Genomic DNA, 22,834 nt, shown 5'->3' with positions numbered 1-22,834 from the left:
AAGTGAGCATGGGGAAGAAAGGGCTGACGGGGGGTGAAGGCTCCCTTGTCCCTGCTGGAGCCCACATTTCCTTTTACCCAGGACCAAGTCATGCATGTGCCCAGCCCCTCCTCAAGCTCCAGCATGCTCTTGGTCACACATATACACAGAAGATTCTTTATGCCTCTTTATTTCCAATTTCATCAGCACTTTATAAAATCAGACTGGGGAGAGAGGGGCCTGAGGCTGCCTACGCACTCCAGCTCAGCCAAGGTCTGGCAGGTCCCCTGCCCCTTCCCTGTGGAGGGACTCTGGGACCAGGATTAGTGCAGGGGGAACTGGGAGCTGGGCCAGGCCTGCTGGGCTACCTATTCCCCCTGCCAAGAGGGGAGGTTGGCCCAGAAAAGGTCAGGAAGTAGGGCCAGCCCAGCACTCCTAAGTCTTGGGGGCTCCCCTCTCCTGCTGACATTTAGGCTGGGACTCTGGCTATTCTGAATCACCCACCCTTATAGCCCACCCATCTTCTACATCTGCACCCCTCCCCCACCCAGCCCTCCCTAAATATATACAAATGTACAGAAGGTCCCACCTCTGCTGGGGTGGGCTCTATCCTCCACCTCCCTCTCTCCTTTCTTCCCTTCCCCTCCACAGGTGCCCACAGTCTGGTCTTTAGCCCTCCCTAGACACCGACCTGGGGGTAGGGGATAACAAGAAGGATGCTGGTGCAAAGCTGAATTCTGGCCCTTGAAGGGAGCACCACCCTCCCCTGAGCCCTTGGCTGCCCCCAGGCTTCTGGCCCAGGAGCAGGAGGAGAATCTGCTAGGGATCTGGGAAGGGCCCCCAGACTCCTGGGTCCTTTCAGACACAACACCATCCTAGCAAGCAAAGTCTTCAAAGAGGCCTCCTGGGGGGCCATGGGGGTGGTGGTGGTTGGGGAGCAGGCTGCTGGCCCCCCCGCCCTCGGCACAGCCCCGGCCTGGGCAGGGACTCTGCAAGATGAAGGGAGAATAGGGCAGAGAGAGCTCAAGTGGTGCCCCCAGCCTGAGGCACTCAGCCTCTCCTTGTCCCCTGGGGCAAAGGCTCTGGGAAAGCCCAGGGACCCCTCCCACAGGCTAGTCCAGAAACAGTAGGATTACGCAGCCCTGGGGAGAGGGTGCTCACTACACACTCCACAGAGCTTGTCCTCACCTGCTCCTTCAGCTCCTGCAGCCCTAAGGTGGAGATGCCCCCAGTAGAGGTCCGCAGAGGGGTCTTGGGACGCCGCCATACCCGCTTTAGTCGGTCCCAGGACACCTTGGGGTTCAGAGTGGGGAGGACGGTAAGTTCAGGAAATTTGATTGACGAGAACAGAGAGTCTTTCCAGGTCAGTTCAGAAGACTTGCCACTGTGATAAACCCTGGTAACCCTGCTGTCTGCCCACCACCTTCTCCTTGCTCCTCCAGGGAGCATCTCAGGCCTTCCCGTCAGTCAGGGCACCTTGGCACAGAATCCAAGATTGACTTCCCAGCCAGATCAGTCCCAGCACGTAGGCTGTGCCACCCACTCTGCTTTCCCACAGCCCCACCCTTGTCCCCTACTCTCCAGCCCTTGCCTCATAGATGTAGTCAAGGATTTCCAGCAGTGTGAGGATGCTGGCTCCAATGAACAGGCCCATCTGTCCTCCGAGGTCTCCTGGGGAGCAGGAGAGCAGGGTCAGAGGAAGCAGGCTGGGCTAGCCCACCCCCCACATGCTGTGGGAGGGGCTGAGTCTCACCCAGCAGGGCCGACAGGCCATAGGCTGCTCGCTGCTCCACAGCTTCAGAGGTCAGAGCCTCAAAAAAGACATCTAGCACCAGGAAATTCTCCCTGTGGAGACAGGAAGTGGGGTATCCGTGTGGGGTCACTGGGTTTCCCTGCACTGGGAAGTGGTGATGAAAGCCCCAGACTCCCAAAGGCTGTGAGGGGAGGCAGTCCTGTGTGTGTGTGTGTGTGTGTGTGCGCGCGTGCGCGTGCGTGCGTGCGTGTGTTAGCTTCATGTCCTTGGATGGCAAAGGGCCCAGCAGAACAAAATGAAATTCCTGCACCTGAAGGATTCCCTGAAGCAGCAGATACTGTTCATTTTGTCTCATCCTTAGAACCTTCAGTGGCTCCCTACTGCCCATCTGTCCACTCCAAAATTCCTCAACTTTCAAAGCTGCTGCACCTTCTTATCCAAGCTGCTTTCTTCACTGCTGCTCTCCATACCACCTACTTCTCAGGCCCTGTACCATCCCATAGGTCTCTAAATGGGATGCCTCCCCTCTTTCCTCCTCTTACAGACCCAAACCCAGGGTCCTCAGAGGCTCAGCCCAGGCCTCCCCTGCTTGTGCTTCCCCACCATGGCCTAAGAATCAGTCCTGCACCATCAAATGTGAGCTCATTCACAAATTGTGCCATGGGTTTTGTGTCCTAATGATCTGTCCCTGCAAGACCCAGTACTGGGCACTATTAATTGGCTACAGTGTATCAGACCAAGGCTCAATGTGGCCCCTCCTGCCTCAGCCTGCAGACCCCTGTGCCCCTCCCACCTTGCCCCTCACCACCGCACTGTCTCTACCATGCATGTAATGGCTCCCAGGTTGCTGGAGGAGAAAGACACATAAACAAAGGAGTCTAAAACAATGGAGTATATAGAGTGACAGAGATAGGTACAGGGCACTGTGCTGTGGGAGCTCAGATGAGGTGTTTGGCCTTGGAAGAGCCTCCCTGGTGGTGGAGACACAGGATGTGGCTTGAACAATGGGTAGGGGTTAGTTAGAAGAAAAGGACTGTGAAAGGCATTCCTGGCAGAAATCTCATCCTGAGCAAAGATGCAGCTCAATTCCAGTCTCCACCATGCCCCAGGCACGTGCACACACACACCGTATGTAGGTCTCGTTGCGGTTGTACTTCCTTGCCAGGTATCGGGCTGAGCCTCTGTTGGGGATCTTGACCATGGAGATTTCTTTCCCATAACGCGTCAGGTTGCAGGGTGTAGGGCAGAAACAGGGGCCCTCGGAGCCCCCACCCAGGGAGTCTGCAACACAGAGGCACCAACTGCAGTGGGAGTAGAGCAGGGGGACATGAAGGCCCACGAGCTGCAGGGAGGAGGCACAGGGGCTGTCCTGAGCAGGCACTAAGGGCCTTTACTGACCCACTGTGGTGCTTCCTTGGAAGACTGGCTGGGGGTGCCCTCCTGGGCCAGCTTCAGATAACCCAAGAAAGCAGGTACAGGCAGAACCCCCCAGCACCCTCCCACAGGCTTATCCCTCTGTCTTCCAGCCTTCAGGGACGGAGAGGTCCTCATAACTCAGAGGGTGGACAGAGCCAATCCCCTGAAGTTAATCAACTGCACGAGCCCTCAGATATACAAGGAGACGTGGAAAGGATGCTGAGATGGATGGGTGGATGGAACAGAAGAACATACAGACAGACAGGATTTACACCCTTGGTGTGCTGAATTTTCTCTAGTTGTGTGTGTAAATCTACTCTTTCTCCTCTACCTTGCTCTGTGCCCCAAGAGGCTGATCTCCACCAAGTGCATCATCTAGACTCCCTTGTCCTCCGGTCAGGGTTTGGCCAACCAGAAGCCCCCAGCAGGATGAGAGAGTAGGAGGTGAGAGACTCCATGGTATTTTTTTCTCCTGGCTTCTCACTGCCAATTGGCAGAGGCTGAGTTCCTCCAGCCTTGCTGCTGTCAGCTGGCCCTCTCAGAAGTCACAGGTCCCTCTCTGGGTCGCACAGAGCTCCCTTCCTCTCCCCCTGTAGGCCTAGGGGGCAGGGGTGAAGACTCCCTGGTGTTGCTAGCTCTGGACTCTCACCATGCCCTGTAATCCCCTTACCCTCGTCACGTCATCTGTTTCTTCACTGAACACTCTTCAATCACCTCCTTGACAGATGCAGGTGGTGTGGGGAACAGAGAAGGTCTGGATGTGAGATTCTGCTGCTCAACTTCTCAAACCCATCCGCAAGGCCCCAGCACATCTGGATTACTGCAGTGAGCACCCAGCCTGTCCCTTGCTTTGAATCCTCCTCCCCTCACACATTCTGTACATCCCCACAGACTCACTTTCTCCCTGCCTTCTCTGCCACACTGACCTTTCAGTGCCCCAGACACAGCACTGCTCTCTCTGACCACAGGGGCTTTAGCATATGTCCCCCTTTGCACCCTTCCCTGGAGGAAGTGATGTATTAGCTGAGGCTTGAAGGTGGCACTCAAGCCTCAGCTAATATATTACTTCCTCTGGGGAATCTTCCCTGCCATCCTATGTGGGGGCAAGTAGCACCCCTAAGGTACCCCTATCCAGAGGCTCACATACTGTGTTGTAATGCCTGTGCACTCCTGCTGGGCTGTGAGCTCTGCAAGGGGAGAGCTCTTGCTCCCACCTCAACTCCAGCACCTAGCACAGACTGCAAAGGTCTGGATGAATGAATCAGTGAATGGATGGTTGGATGAATGAATTGGAGATTGGGTGAGACCTATGGGCAGATGAGATTTGCCTTACCCACACCGATAGCCATCAATGTATTTTTCCTGAGACCAAGAGAGAAGTCATTTCACTTTCTTAGCGTGGATGAGCTTATTGGTTGAACCAGTAAGCCCTTGACTTCCCAGTCCTGGCTTCTTGGCATTCCCCACCCTGCCACCTCCACTTATCCAGTGTCTGCACCTGCACAGGTCCTCAGACACTCCCTCCCAAGTATGGGATAAGGAAGGACCCTTGGGGAGCTGGGGAGCCAGGAGCAGAGCGTTTGGGAGGAAAGGAGCCAAAACAGTGAGGAGAAGTGAACAAAAAGAGGAAGAGGGCGCTGGAGAGGCGGGGAGGGGAAAAAGCAGCACGGACCCAGGGTGTGGTCAGCACACTCGATGTAGATATTTGGCGGGCAGATGGTCTCATTGCCTGAAAGGAGAGAAGATTATTTCTGGAATCTACAATCCTTTCCCTTTCCCCCACTACACATTCCAATGCACACAAATATGCATGTTTGCACATACATATATACAGATGAATTTATACACACTCATGCATAAAGCATGAAAATGCATACATGCACAGAAACATATGCACACTTGCATGCACATACATGTTTGTATACATATGTTTGAGCTCATGCACACAAACCTCAACAAATATACAAGTACAGATGCACATAAGCACATGCATACCCAAATACATATCAACATGCACGCAAGCATATGTGTGTCTGTATTCCCAATGCATATGTGAAAACACATAAAATCCCCAACACATATGCATGCACGCTCACATGGATATAGACACACACATAGGCTGTACACATGCACTCTGCTTATGCATGCGAGCAGTGGTCTGCCCCTGGAGGCTCTGGAGGCTAGCAGGGTGGCATGGATAGCTGGCTGTGGGTGGGACACCCACCTGGCATGTGCACCATCCGGCAATGGCAGCGCTGAAGCACGGCCTCCTTCTCACAGCGCAGCCGGCAGGCAGATACACTATAGGACGAGTAGCCCTGAAGCTCAGGCTCCTTCAGCTCAGTCTCCGCCCGGCAGTTGCCCCAGGGCTGGGGCAGATAGGTCAGCTGCAGAGGTGGGGCACGATGAGGTCATGCCCAGGAGTCCCACTCAGCCCTTCTGTGCCCACAGCCCCAGCAAAGTTCACATAGCTAGTTGGGGGGCTGTGAGCTCTGGCGACAGGTCTGCTCACCACTCCTTCTAAGCCCAAAGGCCCAGCTCTGTGCCCACCCCAGGGGCCAACTGGAGGTGCTCACCCGCTGTTCCTGGCAGGACACGAAGGTCTGAAAACCTGGGGACACCCCAAACCCCAGCTGGTGGATGTAGGGTGGCTCCTCCTGGCTGTGGATCTGCACTCGGATGCCTGCCTCAAACGATGTCTCATCTACACAGCAAAGATGAGGACTTTGGAAACCCATCCTAGGTGGAGGGCCCAGGCCCAGTCCCCTTCCCGCCTGCGTACTTGTCTCCCTCCAGATGGGCAGGTATTCCTCCTGCTGGATGTCCAGCATGATCTCCAGGCCGCTGCCCATGCCCCCTGCCCGGCTGGGCAGAGAGCTCTGCGGGTCTGCGTTGAAGGTATAACACTTCCCATAGCGAGTATAGACCTGGGTGGGGGTGACAGCAGTAGAGGACATGGAAGGAGAAGCTAAGAAAACTCCAAGTTTCTCTGTCCCCCCTGAGGGCCACCAAACCTGCTTGCACATCCCTGTCTCATATCCCAGCAACCGATTTACAGCTCTGCCTCTCCCCTGAGTTCCACCTTTTCTACTGACATCCTCCCTTAGTCAGTGATGAAAAGGCATCTCCAGATAAACTACATCCCAACAGCAGAACTTTGATACCCCCTCAAATCATGTCCCCCCACTTCTGCCATGATTTTCCTCTGAGTGAAGAGTCTGCCCAATTTCTCAAGTTAGAATCCCTGAAATCTCCCTCTCCCTCACCCTCCCACCCAATCCAACAGTGAGTCCTGGACGGTTTCTGAAATACATTTAGAATCCACCCATTTTCCTGGAATCCCCAGTGAGCCCCCTCTCATCATCAACTTCTCAAAACTAGTCCCCCCCCATCCTCACCCCTCCCCTGCCACAGTCCAAGTTCTTATATCCAGCAAAGCCATCCCCTGGCTTAAAACCAACAATGACTTCCTATTTCCCAGAAGATGACGTCATACTCCTGCTCTAGTTTGAAAGTCTCCAGGTGATGTGACCCTTGCCTACCTCTCCTGCTATCCCCCACCCCAAGCTCTGTGATAAATTCATTTTTTTTTCTTTTTTTGCAGTTTTTGGCCGGGGCTGGGTTTGAACCGGCCACCTCTGGCATATGGGGCCAGCGTCCTATCGCTTTGAGCCACAGGCACCAACCTCTGTGACAAATTCAAACTCCTTTCCTCCTCTGGCTTCTGTTGTTGTGGTTCCCTCTTCTGGAATACACACACACACACACACACACACACACACACACACACCTTCATGCTCTTGGAATGGATAGCAGTCTTACCTTTGAAACTACAACTTAAGTGTCACACTCATACACCACACATCCATGTTTTTATTGGTTAGCTCAAAGTACTTCTCAAGACCTGAGATAATCTTGTCCATCTGACTGCCTCCTGTCCATTATCCGTCTCCCCCCACCAGAGTGTGTGCTGCTGCACAGGAGCAGTCAGTAAGCCAGTCTGGGGTCCGCAGCACCTGGCCCAGGACCGGGCACAAACTCTGAAGCCCAGTGCCCTTTCCTCTGCAGAGAGTTCCCATCGTGAACAGCAGATGGAGCTGGAGCTCCGGAGATGGCCGCCGAGGCTGTGGCCGCGGATTTAGCTGCCCCTAGGAGTTGAGCAGCGGTAGGAGCGGGGAAGGGGTGGAGGGAGAGGCGGATTCTTGTTCCCCCCTACCAGGTTCACCCCACTGAGACAAGCCCCCGGGTCAAACCCATCACAGGCAGCACCTTCCCCGGGGGCGCGGGGTCGGCGCACTCAATCACTCTCTCGGGTTCCTCCGCCCCTCCCCTTGGGAACATTTTCACACTAGTAAAAGCTGAGAGAAATGGCTTGAAGCGGTGTTAAAGGAAAAACAGTGGATGCTTAGCTTCGGAGGGAGCTTGCAGCAGGGAGAGAAGCCGGGTTGAGGGTAGGGGACGTGCTAAGTTCTAAAAACTGAGAGTTCATGGGCCGCGCCTGTGGCTCAGTGGGTAGGGCGCCGGCCCCATATACTGAGGGTGCCCGGTTCGAGCCTGGCCCCAGCCAAACTGCAATAACAACAAAAAAATAGCTGGGCGTTGTGGTGGGCGCCTGTAGTCCCAGCTACTCGGGAGGCTGAGGCAAGAGAATGGCCTAAGCCCAGGAGTTGGAAGTTGCTGTGAGCTGTGATGTAACAGCACTCTACCAAGGGCGATAGAGTGAAACTCTGTCTCAAAAAAAGAAAAAAAAAGAAAACTGAGAGTCCTGAGGCATCTGATGGGGCAAGTTTAAATTCCCTGTCACTAGGAACTTCAGCCCTGATCCTCCCTTCACACAGTTCTTCTGTCACCCAACTACCCTGCCCTCTAAGACAAAAACTTGTGCATAACAAACAAAGAGCCTTGAAGTTTTACAGAACATGGCACCGGCTGCCCCATTTCTTCCACTAGTCAACTCAGGGATCAGGTTTAATTATACTCCTTATCAGGGCGGGGCACTGTGGCTCATGCCTGTAATCCAAGCACTCTGGGAGGCCGAGGTGGGTGGATTGCCTGAGCTCACAAGTTACAGACTAGCCTGAGCCAGAGTGAGACTCCCATTTCTAAAAAATAGCGGGGTATTGTTATCTACCCATTGTATAGGTGAGGAAATTGAGGTTTAGAGAATTCAGATGATTTACCTACACGACCAAGATCAGAGCTTCTCAAACTTTATTGTGCACACAAATCACTGGGGGGTCATTTAAAAGAATAGATTCTGATTTACTAGATGTGGGGAGGGAGACTGGAAAGTGTTGGGAATATGTTTCTAACAACCTGCTGGTCCATAGACCATACTTTGAGTAGAAAGATGCCAGATGAAGGGTCAAGAGTCCAGCAAGACAGCCTTTTCCAGACCTATACTCCGATAGGTCACAGAGGTGGGGGAACTCGGAAGGGGGCTGAATGCAAGATTCTTGGGTCCTTGATGGTGTGGGAAAGGCAGATAGGAGAAATATGTAAGTATTTGCAGAAATCCGAAAGTACCCAATCTCTTCCTATTTCAGGCCAAGAAGATGCTGGAATCAGCTCTTGCTGACGCAGCCAGTTTTGTTTGTACGCTCTAGTTGACAGGCTAAACAAGACATGGCTGCATGGTGTCCAGGTTATGAGATGCTCATTCATGTCCCTGAACACTACCTCAGCAAAGCACTGACAGCCAGGCAATGTCATGGGAACTTGAACTCCTGAGGCTGGCAGTCCTGTTTCCTTCTAGGCCCCCCCAAGGCCCAGTGCAGAAGGAGATATGAAATGGAGGGAAGGAGAATGAACATTATTAAACTTTCCCACTTTGTACCAGGTCTATAATAGGTGCTTTTGATCTATATTTTCCTTAAGCCTCCAAGAAACCCATATGAGGTAAGCATTGTTACCTCCATTTAATGATGAAGTAACTGAAGTCCAGAGGAGGAAAGTGACTTGGCTAAAGTCACACAGCAAGTTAATGACAGCTAAGATTCAAACAGACATGAACCCCATGTCAAAACACAGAAGGTATTTATAAAACACTAAGTGGGTGTTAAGTGAACAAATGGGAGCCTTTGGGAGGCTCCTGACCCTGGATAGGGCTGGGACAGCATCCCTACCTGATACCTCCAACACATGATACACATGGCATCAAGCCCAATCCCATGCAGGTCAGAGCAAATGCCTGACTTGTCACCTAGCACACAAGTCCTTAAAGTGGTTGTGCAGAGTAGGGGACGACAAAGGGAGGTGGGTGGAAGTCATCCAGGCCTAAGGGCTACTCTGCAGAGACCGGACAGACCACATTGGCAGAATGCAGCCACCTGTACCACCTGGGTCAGGCCCAACTGCTGGGCAGAGCACAGCGTTGCCCAGGAGACGGTCCTTGGGCCAGGCAGGCAGCAGAGGGTGGAGTCGCCAGCTCCTAAGTGGCAGAACTCTGGTGGCAGCACAGCTCACAGCTTCTTCCATGGAGACGGCACGGCAGCTCAGCCACAAGGTCCCACTGGCCAGCCACTACTCCCTCCCCACAGACTGGCCCAGAAGGAGGCATATGCACAGGAGTTAGAAGTCAGTCCAGGGCCCAATTAAGGAAAGGGGAAGGTCCTGGGCTAAGCAGTGTCCTGTGGGCAAAGAAGCTATCTCCAGAGCTTTGCCACCCACCACCGGCCCCTTTCTGTGCCTGTCTTGCTCTGACCACCTCCCCTACAATATTGGCTTGGCCTCCAGCCTAGGTCTGTCTGTCTCTCTAGCCTCTCCTTCCTGATCTCAGTGTTTCTCTCAAGTCCGTCTGCCCCTAGCACCTGCTCAACTGTCCATATGGAGTCTGTTTTTTTGCCCGCCCTTTGTCAGCCTGTCTATCCCCTGGTCTCTTTCTCTCCTACTGGCCTGAAAAACCCCTGGCCTCTGACCCTTGCCCTCTGCAGCTCTATCCATTTGCTTTCTTCTCTGGCCAACCTTAAGTGGGTCTTTGTCTTTTGCCCTTTTCCTAGACTTTTCTCTGGGTTTAGGGATCCTCTACCACCACCATGCCAGAAACCTCTCTCCAGGTGCCCTCCTCCTCTTCCCTACCCCTCTCTGGATCTGCTTCAGACCTTGATCAGGGGTTGGGAGACATCTGTTCAAGCAGGAGATGGACAGATCTCAGCCCTCAAAGCTTCATGTAGCCACAGCTCCCCTTTCTCCAGAAAGCCCTCCCTGCCTGGCTTGATTGGATTCTCCTCCAGCTTTCCCAACCCCCATCTTGCACTCTGCATTCACAGAGCCCACAGGGTTAACAGGCAATTAGCAGGGCCAGGGCTCAGAGCTGTTGGGGAAGATGGCCCTGGGCCTCTAGGAGATAAGAAAGCAGCCAGGAGCTTTGGAGGCCAGGCTAATCCCAGAGCTAATCTGCAGCCTGGGCTTTATCTCCACTGCCTTCTGGGCACCCTGCCTGGGGTCTTGGCGCCTCCCCCCCTCAACTTTTCCATGGTAGGCCCATCCCCCCCTTCCATCAGCTCTCCCCATGGGATCCACCCCATTCCTCTCACTTAGGCACCCAGGATGAACTCCTTTTAGCCCCTGCAGGGCTCTGGGGTCCAGAGTGGCAAGTGAAAGGGGTACATCTTCACCTGCCATGGACTGTAATTTCTGTCCTGGGTGGAACAGCTCCTGGGCCCTGGTTTTATTTAGGAGTGGCCTAGTATACAAGTTCAAACCCTCCTCCTTCTCCTCTCTATCCTCCACAGGGGCAAAGAAAGAAAGCATCAACCCAAAATATCAGGAATGTCTATGCTGGTCAGAACTTTGAGGTCATAGGCCAACCCCTCATTGTACAAAGGGAGAAACAGAAACCTAAAGATGCAAGGTACATATCCTAGGGCTTCCAGAAAACAGATAAATTCAAAAGTGGAATCCAGCTTTCTCCACTAGCCTTGGTCACCTCACTGGGAGTCAGTAGATGGCCGGTAGTCTCAGCTCCAGCTTCAGCTTCACTACTGACAGCCTGTGTGACTTTGCTTTGCAAAGTGATTCATTAACTTCTCTGGACCTCAGTTTCCTCGCCTGTCAACTAGGGACAGAAAATCCTGTCTGATTATTTCACTGGTTCCTTTTAAGTCTCAAAAGAGATGAAGTATATGAAAGGAATTTACGAAGTGAAATCATTATCCGAGGCCTCAGTATTCATAATAAAGGTGTTGTGGAGACCAATATGAACCAAACTAGGACAGAAATTGATTGTTGTATGTGTTGCAAGAAATGGATACATAGAAGCCTCCTAACATGGGGAAAGGGATACATGTTTTGGAGCCTGACAAAACAGGGTTCTATCCTGCCTCTTCCACCAGCCTTTGACAGACAATCCTGTGTGTGTATGTGATTGAACCACTCTGACCTTGGTTTGTGCATCTGTAAAAGAGAACTGGTGATGTCTCCTGCTAAGGTTAGTTGTGAGAATTAGAGATAAGTGGAGTAATGCAGGCAGGCAGGCTCAGTATTTCAGAAAGCAGGGAGTCCATTGGAAGAATGGAGCTTCCTGCCAAGATGGTGCAGCCATTTTGATCTTGGATCTGCACTGGGCCCATCCTAACAGGGCATCCTGCACCTTGGGGTAGGCTCTCTCTATAATTTGGGAGTTGCTTGGAGGATGAAGCTCTGACAGTGTAACCCTTAGGTTCTTGAGATATGATTTTCTTTTTTTTTTTTTTTTTTGGCTGGGGCTGGGTTTGAACCCGCCACCTCCAGCATATGGGACCGGCGCCCTACCCGCTGAGCCACAGGTGCCACCCGAGATATGATTTTCCTACCAGATGGAAAGCTCGGTTTAGTTTATATCTGGGCCAGGGACTCAGCCACCATGTGATACACACCTGGCACACAGTGCCTTCAAATAGCAGATGCTCATGAAATGGTGGGTGTCCAAACAACATTTATATGTCCAACACTGTTTGGTGAGCCTGTACAAAGTGCTAGGTGCTGTGCTTAGTGCTGAGGATGCAACAGAGAACAAAACAGTCTCTGCCCTCAAGGAATTTGCTATCTCCTTGTGTTTACTGAGCACCTACCCTAAGCACCAGCCATGTTCGAAACATCAAATCTACAGCAGAGAACAAAGCACAGGAATAATCATTACTAACTGTGATCCATATTATCATGGAGCAACCTAGTGGAGGCCACCATGGTAGAATAAGAGTTCAGTTTGGCTTGGAGTGTCAAAGAAATGCCTTTGAACAGCAAGTCAACTGCACCACTCAGAAAGGGCCTCAGATCAAGTACAGCCAAGACAGAAGAGAATACACTGTCCCCTTCAGCAGGCCTGGCTCTACCTGTGCACGCACTCCCCTACCACAGGCTCTACATACTTCCACTGGCCAGCCTCCACTGCCACTGGCTTGCTTTTCAGGGCCACTTCTTCCCCAAGGTGGGTCTAGGAGGCAACACTCTGCAGTGTTTGTTCAAATGTAAATGTGGAACTGTGATGGAAGGAAAGGATGAGGCCCAGTTCTGGAAGCCGGGGAAGAGCTGGGGACTGAGGAAGTGAGCTGTGGTCCCAGGCCTGTGCCCTGCATTTCCACGCCAGAGGAGACCTCCAGGACCCAGGTAAAAGCAGTCAAACTCGTTTTTCAGGCAACGGGCCTTAAACCCTAGAAAGTCAATTTTGCAGGCAGCAATATTTTTAATTGGTAGCTAAGTCCTTCCTTGACATTCCCGCCCCTCGATGCAAAGTTATTCGTTAAGAGTTTTGCTTATTCCGTGGAGCACACACCCACGTCTGGGAAGGAGGTCAGGAGACAGGGCTGTGAAGGTGGCAGTGGGACGGAGTGTGCTGGGTGTGCGCAGGAGCAGGAACCCCGGCCCGGCCCTCCTGTACCCAGCCTAGCGGCCCAGGCCTGTCCCACCCGCACCCAGAGGGCCGCACCCCTTGAGCGCCTCGCCCGCCTCGCCGCCCCCCTCTCTCCCGCGGGGCAGGCATCCATCACGGCTCCCAAGCGCCCTCCCTGCCGTCTCCTCGGGGCTCCTCCGCTCTCCTCTCTGGGTTTGCCTCATTTGCATTCCCTCGGCTCTTGGCTCCTCAGCAAAGTGACCTCCGCACACAGCAGCGCCAGAGGCTTCCACCGCGGAGGGAGACACCGCCGCCCGCCACTGCTGGGGAGGGGACGAGGGGAGCGGGAGCCGGACCGGCGGGCGGGGGTCCGGGGTGGGGAGCCTCACACGGAGCCAGAGTGGCTGGCGGGCCTGAAGCAAGTCAAAGGCCTGGAGCCGAAGGGGCGCTGAGAGACTGGAGTAGGATTTGAACCCGCGACCTCAGATCCCCATCCTGGCAGAAGTGAGTAGAGATCAGCACAAGGCCGGGGAAGCTGCGCCCCAGAAAAGGAACCCTCATGTTGGGAATCCGGGGCTCCAAACACCCCGTTTTCTCCCAAGCACATCCCCACTGGGGAAGAGCCAGTTTCAACCGGGCAGTTGCCCTAGGGTCCCCAGCCCTCTCGGGGGCCTGCCCAGCCCCTCCTTCCCAGGCCCGCTGAGCGCCTCCCCTCCCCCCGTTTGGTATTTACACCTTTCACACATTTGTAAGCTATTATCCTGTCCACGCTTAGTCACCGCTGAGCCAAGCGCCTCGGATTTAGCTCCTTTAATCTTTCCTCCTAAATCAATCCTCCATTTCCCCTTAATCATCCCGTGGCTCCTCTCTGAACTCTGGCTGCTGCCTCGGCTGCTGCAGACGCTGCCTATCTCCCTGGAACTGCTCCCCCTCCAACCCAACTCTGACGGGTGTCCCAAGGGCATGGTGAACATTTGCCGGGCGGGTTGGATTTCCAGTGCTGCCAGCCCCCAGCCTGGGAGCCAAGAGAGGACGAGCAGCCCCCTCCTCTTTTCTGGGAAACACAGCATCTGCACATGTCTCCACTCTCAGGGTCTCTGTCCCTGTCCTTTTGCCTTCCCACCTCCATATGGGACTGCTCTGAAGATCCTGAGTCTCCACCATGATTTGACAACAAACAAACAAAAACACTCAAACCCTGGCAGATTCCCTTCCCTGAGGCCACCTGCCCCTGGTGCTGACTGTCCACACCTCCTCCGCCCAGCTGCTCAAAAGAGGTAGGGTGCAGGAGAGCCTAGAAGGCCAGGAAACACTGCATTCTCATCCTCTCCGTCACCGCGGCTGTCCCTCTCTCTTTGACCACTCTCAGGCTCCATCCCCCATCTACTCCCTACCCCCTGCCCTATAGGACCCACTCACTCTGGGGCCTGCCAGTGCTCCCTCACCTGCTCCTGCCTGCCCATTCCTGATCCTTTCTGCCTCTCAGGCTGGCCCTGGCACAGGCAGCCCTGCTGCCAGCCACAAGAGGGAGCAGATTCCTCCCAGGAAGCAGAAGGGCAGAGGTGGGGGTTCAGAAAGGAGCACGGGTAGGGGAGAAAGAGGGAGGGTCGGAGGGAGACAGGACGTGGGGCCATTTCTTCAAATGCTAATCAGCATCTTCCGGCAGTGCCACAAGAAGCTGAGCTGATAATGAGCCCAGCTCAGGGCTGATTCCTGATTAATGAAGAGGCCACAGGGCTGCTAAGTGGGGCTGGGTGGGGCACGTCCCTCTTGTCCTCCCCACTGCCCTTGTGGTCCAGCCCTGGGTGACAGTAGCAGTCCCTGCCCTTCCCTGGTGGGCCCTGCCGTTTAAATCCCCTCTACCAACTCCTCTGCCAAAGCAAGCAGACTGAGAGCGCCCCCTCCAGGACGGCCTGAGAGGCCGCAGCCAGTGTCTGGGTGAGTACACCAGGTTCTGCAATCTGAATTGTAGGCAGTCTTTGCTATTTTTAAAATCAGTTAAAGTTTTATTAAAGTAATCAACATTTGGAGCTTCCTTTGACAAAAGACAACAAGGCGATCTCCAGGTTGTGGGGCAGAAAAGATCAGAAATGGAGAGCTTCTCTTGTCAAAACCCAGCAACACTGGACTTCCTCACCTGTGGCAATGAGTCTGGGGCTGAGAAGCAGCTGCCCCTGCAAGGCTAAGTGATCTTCACTTCTCCAGATCCTCCTGAGTGCTCTCACTGACCTAACTCACCTGGCTGCTGAAGGCAGGATCAACCCTAAACTAGACATTGAACTAAACGTGCTTTAAGTTCAGGGCTCGGGAGAATATGGGATCAGAGGGCTGGATTGGTGGGCAGGGGCTAGTCAGAGATAGTTCATTTGGCAGGTAAGAGGCTTGGACCAGTTCGGCGCTTGTAGCTCAGTGGTTAGGGCACCAGCCACATACACTGAGGCTGGTGGGTTTGAAACTGGCCCAGGCCTGCTAAACAAGAATGACTACTGCAACAAAAAAATAGCTGGGCATTGTGACAGGTGCCTGTAGTCCCAGCTATTTCGGAGGCTGAGGCAAAAGAATCGCTTAAGCCCAAGAGTTTGAGGTTGCTGTGAGCTGTGATGTCACAGCACTCTACCGAGGGCATCATAGTAAGACTCTGTCTCAAAAAAAAAAAAAAAGAGAGAGAGAGACTTGGACCAACTTCAGGGAGAACACCTTTCCTTCCAGAGCCAAGGGAACAAGGGGCAGCCTTAGACCTTCTGACCCAAGGACAAAGGTATGGAGTTGGGCAGGAGTGTTATATACCCCTATGGCCAAGGGCAGGGGGTAGAGGGTCTGAGTGTCCATTATTGGTCTGACTACACCAGAGAAGGGAAAGGGCTAACGAGGAAACTGGGATGGAAAGAAAGGGTGCTGAGAAGCTCCAAATTAGGGGCTGAGACAGCCAGAGAGTAATAGAGGACTTGCATGCTCTTCCCCTGGCCTGAGAGCTGTCCTCACTGTGGCTGGGTGGAGCTTGGAGAGGAGGGAGGAGGGCAGGGAGGGGGACTGCCCAGCTGGAAGAGGCCTTGTCTAATTGTGCCTGATTAGTAGAGAGGAAGAGAACAGGGAGAGTGATTAATAGTCATGGCAGTCACCAGCATGTGGGGAAGGAGGGTCAGGAGGGGGAGGGTCAGGAGGGGGAGGGAAGCCTGAGAGCCCAGAGGGGATGTAAGGCACTCACAGGGCCCTGGTCTCCTAGTCCTTCACAGGCTGCATGGACTCTTGAGGACCCCATGGAGAGTGGTTGGGTCCTACCCCAGCCTCCTCAGGGATTCCATACCACCTCCATGCCTCAATTTTACAGGTAGTAGAATGTTCAGGACCAAGGTCATTTCCAGCACTTAGGAAGAAAGGTATCTTTGCTCACACAGTATTCCCAGACACTGCAACACCCCCAGTCCCCAGCCCCAAACTCCAGTCTCAGCTCAACCTAGGACTTCAGCCTAGAGAGTAGACAGCCTGATTTCCAGTCACAGCCTGCAGTGATTAACCTTACATCCTTTAGTTTCAGTTGTGATCCCAGTCAAACCTTACGCAGGCAGTCTAAACCTCATTCCTAGGGCCATGGAGAGCTGTGGCATCCAAGGCAGCAGCTCCTAGCCATGTGTGGCTATTTAAATTAAAAGTATATTTTTGTCACGTGATTCACATTTCAAGTGCTCAATAGCCACATGTAGCTAGTGACTACCAAGTTGGCAGCACAGACACAGAGCACTTCCATCATCACAGGGTGTTTTGTTGGCCAGCTCTGATCTAGACAGTGTGTGCACACTCCTGCACCAATGTACATGTGCATGCGTATTTGGGAAGGCAGAATAGAATGGGAATGCTAGAACAGGGCAGAGGAGGGTATAGGGCAGAGGGCCAAAGGCAGGGGAAGACTAAGCAATGGAGAGTAGCGGTGATGCCTGTCTATGGGTTGGAAAGCAGTAGGTAGTGCTGTCAACAGTTAGGTCAAAGACAGCCAGGAGTTCAGGTGGTGACATTTATAATAGCTGACACTTCTGACTACATATAATGTGCGTGCCAAGCAGTATGCTAAGCTTTTTACAAACATCTCTTGAATCCTTCCACCAACCCCAAATTTCTAGTTTCTAATATCCTATTTAATGAGTACACAAACATGCTCACAAAGGTGTTTTGGCTCCCCCGAAGTTGCACAGTTTAACAGGTAGAATGGAGGTTCCAATCTAGGTGGTCAGGCAGCTCCAGAATGCACACAATGGCTGGACCACTCCAGTGTACAGTCCTCAGCTGAGAGGAAATGCTGAATGTTAGAGCCACACTTGCATTTTACAACTCAAGAAATGAAGTCTAGAGGGGAAGAGTGATTTCTGCCTTCTAGTAACAAGGTAGGCTGAGAGCAAGCTACAGTGCAGAAAGTACAGCTGGGCGCAGAGCATGGAGGTGGAAGGGTAGATGGTGTCAGGAAACAGGGAGGAAGGGAAAGCCAACTACTAGGCTGAGGCTGTGGACATACAGGTAGTGCTAAACGTAGGAGGCATAGGTGGGAGTGGGTTGGTATGAGTCTGAGCCAGGCGGGGCAAGGGAAAAGGAAAGGCTGAGGTGAGCTAGCTGAAGGTAGCGAGGGTGGAGAGGGAAACATGGTCCCACCACCCAGGGCCCTTTCTTCTCTTTCTCCCCTCTTCCCTCTCCTCCTCTGCAGATGGTTCCCTGCCTGCCTCATTCCTTAAGGCCTCCCAGTGCTCCTCAGCCCAGAGTGGCCTCTCTCTGAACTCAGGTGGCTCTTCCAACCCATGCGCTTTGTCTGACAATTGATCCTGACACCTGATGACACTGCTTGCATGCCTGATTAACTCTTGCATGGTTGCTTAAGCTTTTGAGTATCCCTGTCCGCACTCCACATGACTGTAGGCTGCTCGAAGACAGGGACTGAGGACAGAGCTTCCCTTCTTTGCTGTCCCTGCAGCACTGAGCAGGGAGCCCAAGACATAGCAGGCACACAGAACCCCATGTTGATTGATCGGCTGACTGATCGGGCGTACATGAGGGGATATTAGGGAGCGTGGGGGGAGAGCAAATGCAGTGGTAACAGAAGCAAGAGCAGCACCAGAGGGGACTGGGGGAGGGTGCATTACCCAGAGTAAAAATAGGCTGGAAAATGTGACATTTATTAACTTGGATTCCGGAGGAAAGGTCACAGCAGAGTGGGGAGTGGGAGGGAGGAAATGGGGAAAGCAAAAGAAAACACAACCAGCCCCTTACCAAAGCCCAGCCTGTCTCTGACCATCTCAAAACCCCTACCCTGGCAGGCTCCCACCAACTGGTTCTCATACCCATCTCCCCACTCTAGACCCCACATCCCCACCAGAGTTAAGTATGGTCCTCGGATCCTCATGAGAGACCACATGTCCTCATCTACATGTCTCTCTAGCCTTGCCCCACAATACATCCACCTTCTTTATTACCATGGATCATGGGCCCCCATCCCAACCCATAATTCCAGACCCTGGTGTATGTGCTGCAGAATCAGCCCTAGAATGCCAGGTCCATGGTAACATTACACTCAGCAGATGAGCAGGATGTGGGCAGAACGTATGAGACTGGGCTGGGGACCTGGAGGAGCCCTGTAGGGGAAGTCCTGCCTCTGGTGCTTGCTTTGCCCTTCTGCCCTCACTGTTCCACTTCAGCCCCAAGCTGTGAGCCTCAGACTCCTACCCTCCTCCACTCTCCAGTCCCTGGGTACCAAAGGGCCTGTGGGATATCCAGCCTGGCTCATCCCAGCCACCCCCAGGATTCCAAGGGACTCACTGCCTCCCTGTTCCTGTATCCTCCAGGTGCCTCCTGCTCTCCGAGAGACCAGGCAGGAAGCTTTGCCTCCCCCCCTTGCTTCCTCTCCCCTCCATCCCTTCTTTCCCTTCCCTCTCACTTAGGTCACATCACCCTTCCCCTTTCCTGCCCACCCCAACCAGGGCCTGAGACACAAACTCCCACTCAGAAACACAAAGACCCCATTGATTTCTGCCCCAACAGCACCTGCTGAGACTGGGCACTGCCCAGCCCCCAAGACAAGTAGGAAAGAGGAGCCCCATGGGCCCCAAAGGCTACACTCACACCCCACCTCCTCACTGGGGACTCTCCAAGCCCTGGCTTTGGTAAAAACTGATTTTTCCTAGGAGAGGGGCTGTATATCTGGGTGACAGGCCAATGCCCCCTGACTCTTGTTCCTGCACAGTCTTCTCCCTTCTGCCCCTGTATTTCCACCTAATTCCTCCACCCACTGGCATTCCTGATGCTGCAGGCATGGTGGGGGCCAGGAGCCTAGTTGGAGCATATTCCCCGGTGACACTGAGGGAGCACATGAGGGAGAACCTGGAGGAGTCCCCGTCACTGGGGCTGGCTGCTGGGCTGGAGTGGGCACCATGTTGGTGCTGTGCATTTGCATATGCACTAGGCAGAGGTAACAAGGATGAAAACACACACGCGTGCACACACACACAATGCTGGGGGCAGACTATGGATGGGGCAGGCGTCTCGAACACCACGAATGCATGAATACTAGATACCTTGTGATTCTGGGTGAATGGAGCACTGACAGACAGACAGACAGGCAGCATTCAAGACACACCCACCCCTCTCACATCCCCGATTGAGGGAGGTGTGCATGGGAGAGCAGCCCAAGAGCATTCCACTCCTGCTGAGGGTAGTGTGTTTGCCTTCACAGGTAGGTGAGAGATGGCACCAGCAGTCCTCACATGGGGAGCAGTGATTGGGATAGACGTGGGTGGGGGTGTCACCAGAGAGTATGGCTTCCATAGTGTGACTCTGTCCTTGGCAGCTAAGCAAGGGCTAGGATATGGGCAAAGACATGAGTACTTCTCTGGATGTGTGGGTGTGCAGGTGTGCACATGAGTATTATGACAGGGACACTGTGTGTTTGTGTGTGGCAGGGAGTGTGCAGGAAACTGTCCCTGAGCACATATGTGTGTACCCATGTGTGTGCCAGGGCAGTGGTGAGGGTGAGTTATGCACTTAAGAGTGAACCAGTGATTCCTAGTGCCAGAGCCAGGGCTGAACACAGGAGCGGAGGGGGACTGGCCTGCGGGAGAGCTGGAGGGGCAGAATGAAAGAGGGATGTGTGAGGCAGTCTGTGAAGGGGTGTGTGTGAGAGACACACAGGGCCAGAAGAGACACTGGCACCCAGTGTGCATGAAGACCAGCTCTCTCCAGCCTGCCTGCTGGGCCAGCTCCCCAGGAGACAGCCCTGAGTCCTTCCCTAGCCGGAGCCCCCCAAGAGCCCTTCCCCTTCCCCTTCATTTGGTGGGGAGAAGAATCCAGTAGCCTCGGAAGAAAAGGGGAACAAGAGAAAAGTGGGAGTCTATTGATCTGGCCTTGGGATGGTACATCCCTTCCTTCCACGCTGACCAGCTCCAGGACACCCAGGCCTGCCCCCAGGACACCCTGCCCCAGCCCCCAGAACTGGACACTGCAGCTGCAGCCCAGCCAGGAAGAAGAGCAGCAGCCCTAGGGTAAGCCCTTGTGTGCCGTCCACTGCTCCACGGCTGGGAAGCCAGTGGGAAACACCAGGCTCCAGGGAGACACAAGGCCAGCCTCTGGTGGTGGAAGGAAGGGAAGCCCTGTTGAGGATGCCCCTGTGCACCACTGCCATCACTTCTCCCTGCCCACCCGGCCCCCAGTCTCTGGCCATCCCAGGCCAAGCGGCCCAGTGGGGTAGAACTTACCACAGAGAAGTTGCTGGCGGAGCAGTGATGGCCACTGAAGTTGCAGCTCTTGAGCATGTCGGCGAGCTGGTGGCCAGTGCGGTTGAGGATGTCTACCATATCGGGCTCGGGGTAGCGAAGGCCAGCGGCACGGTGCCCATCCCTGTCTTTGGGGGGCAGCCCTGTCAGATTGGCCAGGTGGAAGATGTCAGCATCACTGAGTGCCGAATGCCGGAAGCGGTTGATGTTGCAGAGGGTAACGGCCGGGAAGCCTGCCACTGGGGCTGGGACGGCGGGGTCCATTGCCACCAGGTGAGGCCGGGTCAGGTAGCCTCGGGCCAGGCCTGCTGCCTGGTACAGGAAGGCAGCCAGTGAGGTGAGTAGGGCCAGTGCCCACAGGGTCCTGCGCAGTCCATGGGGGCCTGGGCCACAGGCCCGGCCCAGCCCGTGCAGAGTGCTGGTGCTGGCAAAGGTGGCCAGGTCCCTGGGGGCTGCTGCCCCCCGAGCAGCCCCCAGGAGGCTCTGCTCATCCCCTGCCTCCTTCTCCTTGGGTTTCGCATCCTCCTCAGCAAATTTGATTTTGCACACAATCTCGATCGGCATCTGTCCCCGGCTGCTGGAACTGGCCAGAGCCTTCTTGCCCCTGTCCCTGTCTAGCCAGCAGCCCTGGTGCCCTCCGGAGTGGTGGTGGTGGCAGCAACTGCTCTTCTAAACTCAGGGCAAGCGGGAGGAGGATGGGGACAGGGTGGGGGCCCGAGGTGGGGGAGTCACTCCCACTCCCAGCAGCTCCGCAGCCCCGTGCTGCCTCTGCCGCTGCTGCCTCTGCTGCCGCTTGTCTCTCTCCTCGATCGTCTCCTTGTGGCTTCCCTTATCAGCACCAGCACAGCTGTCAGCCCCTGCGTGTGTCCCTGCGAGCGAGCGAGAGTGAGCGAGGGAGCGAGCACTGCTCCGCCACGCCGCTCAGCCCCAGCCGCTCCGCTCAGCATGTGCTCTGGAGCCCACCCCGTGCTTAATAATTCAGGACATGTCAACAGCGCTTCACCGGCAGCATGGGCAGCAGGAGCCAGGCCAGGGGAGGGGGCAGCCCCCAGCCCAGACAGGGATCCCAGGACAGGGGCTGCCCCCAAACTCTTGCTACACCCTAGCTGCTCGTAGGGTCCCCAGATGTCCCCACTCCCTGACACCCAGGAAAGAGTGCTGCGCCCAGTACTCAGCTCACACTTTGCACTTTTCGGGACCACGCCCTGGAGGGGTCAGCCAACTCTGTTCCCCACATCCTGGCCTCCCTGACTCTTGCCTGACTCCAGCACCCAGCCACCACCTGATCCAGCTACCCCATTCACAGTTGCTTCCAGAAACTCTTTGAGAGAGCCACTTGTTTGAATGAGGGAGGGGAGTGAAGAGAAGACAAGATAGTCTAGGGGACAACCATGACTCCAAGATTCTCTGGTTTCCCTAAAGCTTTGCTCCCAACTTGAACACCCACCATACCTCTGCCCCTCCTACTGCCATCTCCCATCTCTCACTGTGCCTCCAACCCCAGCCTCAGTTACTCTTGCGTCTGGGACAGGGCACCCTGGCTGACTTTCACATCTGTGGCCACTTTGCTTCCCCAAATGTTTCCCAGATCCTTTCCCACAACCAGGCTTGGAGGAGGGGTGTTGGGAGGACACCAGGAAGGACAGGGGAGGTGTGATGTGGGGGGCTCTCATATATGGGGAAGTGGGTGTGCAGTGGAGGGGGAGGATGTGTCCCATGGGGGTGTTGAAAGGAGCAGGGAGATGTGCTGGGCTGTAGTGGGAAGGAATGCTGCTTTAAGGAAACAGATACAAGGGGTGCCTGACCACCTGGCAGAGTGGGGCAGGTGGGGGGGCGGCGCTGTGTGCTTAAGGAGGGGAAGCAGGCTTGTGGGCAGTCATCACATACTAGCCTGGGAACCTCTGTTGGCTGGCTGGAGGGGATGCATCATTCGGTGCCCCCAGGGTGGGGGTGGCAAGGGTGAGCCACTTGTGCTCTGGAGGCCATGTGAGAGCATGAGCCCTTACGGGGGAGGAAGCACTTGTCCCCTGGAGGAAAGGGGGGCTGATTAATCGGGGCACTAATGAGCAGCAGGGAGAGGAAGCTCGGAGGGGTGGAGGGAGGCGGCTCCATCGATCCAAGCCGCGGAACCAG

General features: G+C 54.6%; 1 protein-coding gene across 2 annotated transcripts; it reads right to left on the bottom strand.

The window, feature by feature from the left end:
* Nucleotides 1-172: 172 nt before the first annotated feature.
* On the bottom strand, nt 173-21,864 carry ASIC4 (acid sensing ion channel subunit family member 4). 2 transcript variants are annotated; one of them, XM_053597094.1, is made up of 10 exons: nt 20,684-21,864; nt 5,931-6,075; nt 5,725-5,852; nt 5,373-5,535; nt 4,821-4,877; nt 2,860-3,013; nt 1,733-1,824; nt 1,571-1,650; nt 1,168-1,272; nt 173-968 (listed from the first exon to the last, which is right to left on the bottom strand). In XM_053597094.1, exons 1-10 carry the CDS (start codon nt 21,263-21,265, stop codon nt 855-857), a joined length of 1,620 nt encoding a protein of 539 aa, XP_053453069.1. In that variant the 5' UTR covers nt 21,266-21,864; the 3' UTR covers nt 173-854. The 2 variants fall into 2 exon arrangements, with proteins under 2 accessions (XP_053453069.1, XP_053453070.1); XM_053597095.1 differs by lacking the exon at nt 4,821-4,877 and having other exon boundaries at nt 20,684-21,306.
* Nucleotides 21,865-22,834: the final 970 nt, after the last annotated feature.

This window comes from Nycticebus coucang, chromosome 7 (genome assembly GCF_027406575.1).
Source record: "Nycticebus coucang isolate mNycCou1 chromosome 7, mNycCou1.pri, whole genome shotgun sequence".
Lineage (NCBI taxonomy): Eukaryota > Metazoa > Chordata > Mammalia > Primates > Lorisidae > Nycticebus > Nycticebus coucang.
This window is presented reverse-complemented; position numbering and strand designations above follow the sequence as displayed.

Bases quoted from the DNA above. Each gene is read 5' to 3' on its own strand.
- ASIC4 (XM_053597094.1), bottom strand. From the start codon at position 21,265: ATGCCGATCGAGATTGTGTGCAAAATCAAATTTGCTGAGGAGGATGCG. The intron at 5,536-5,724 runs GTGAGCACCTCC...CCACCTCTGCAG, and splicing joins TGTCCTGCCAGGAACAGCGG to CTGACCTATCTGCCCCAGCC. The intron at 3,014-4,820 runs GTCCGTGCTGCT...TCTGTGTTGCAG, and splicing joins GTGTGCTGACCACACCCTGG to ACTCCCTGGGTGGGGGCTCC.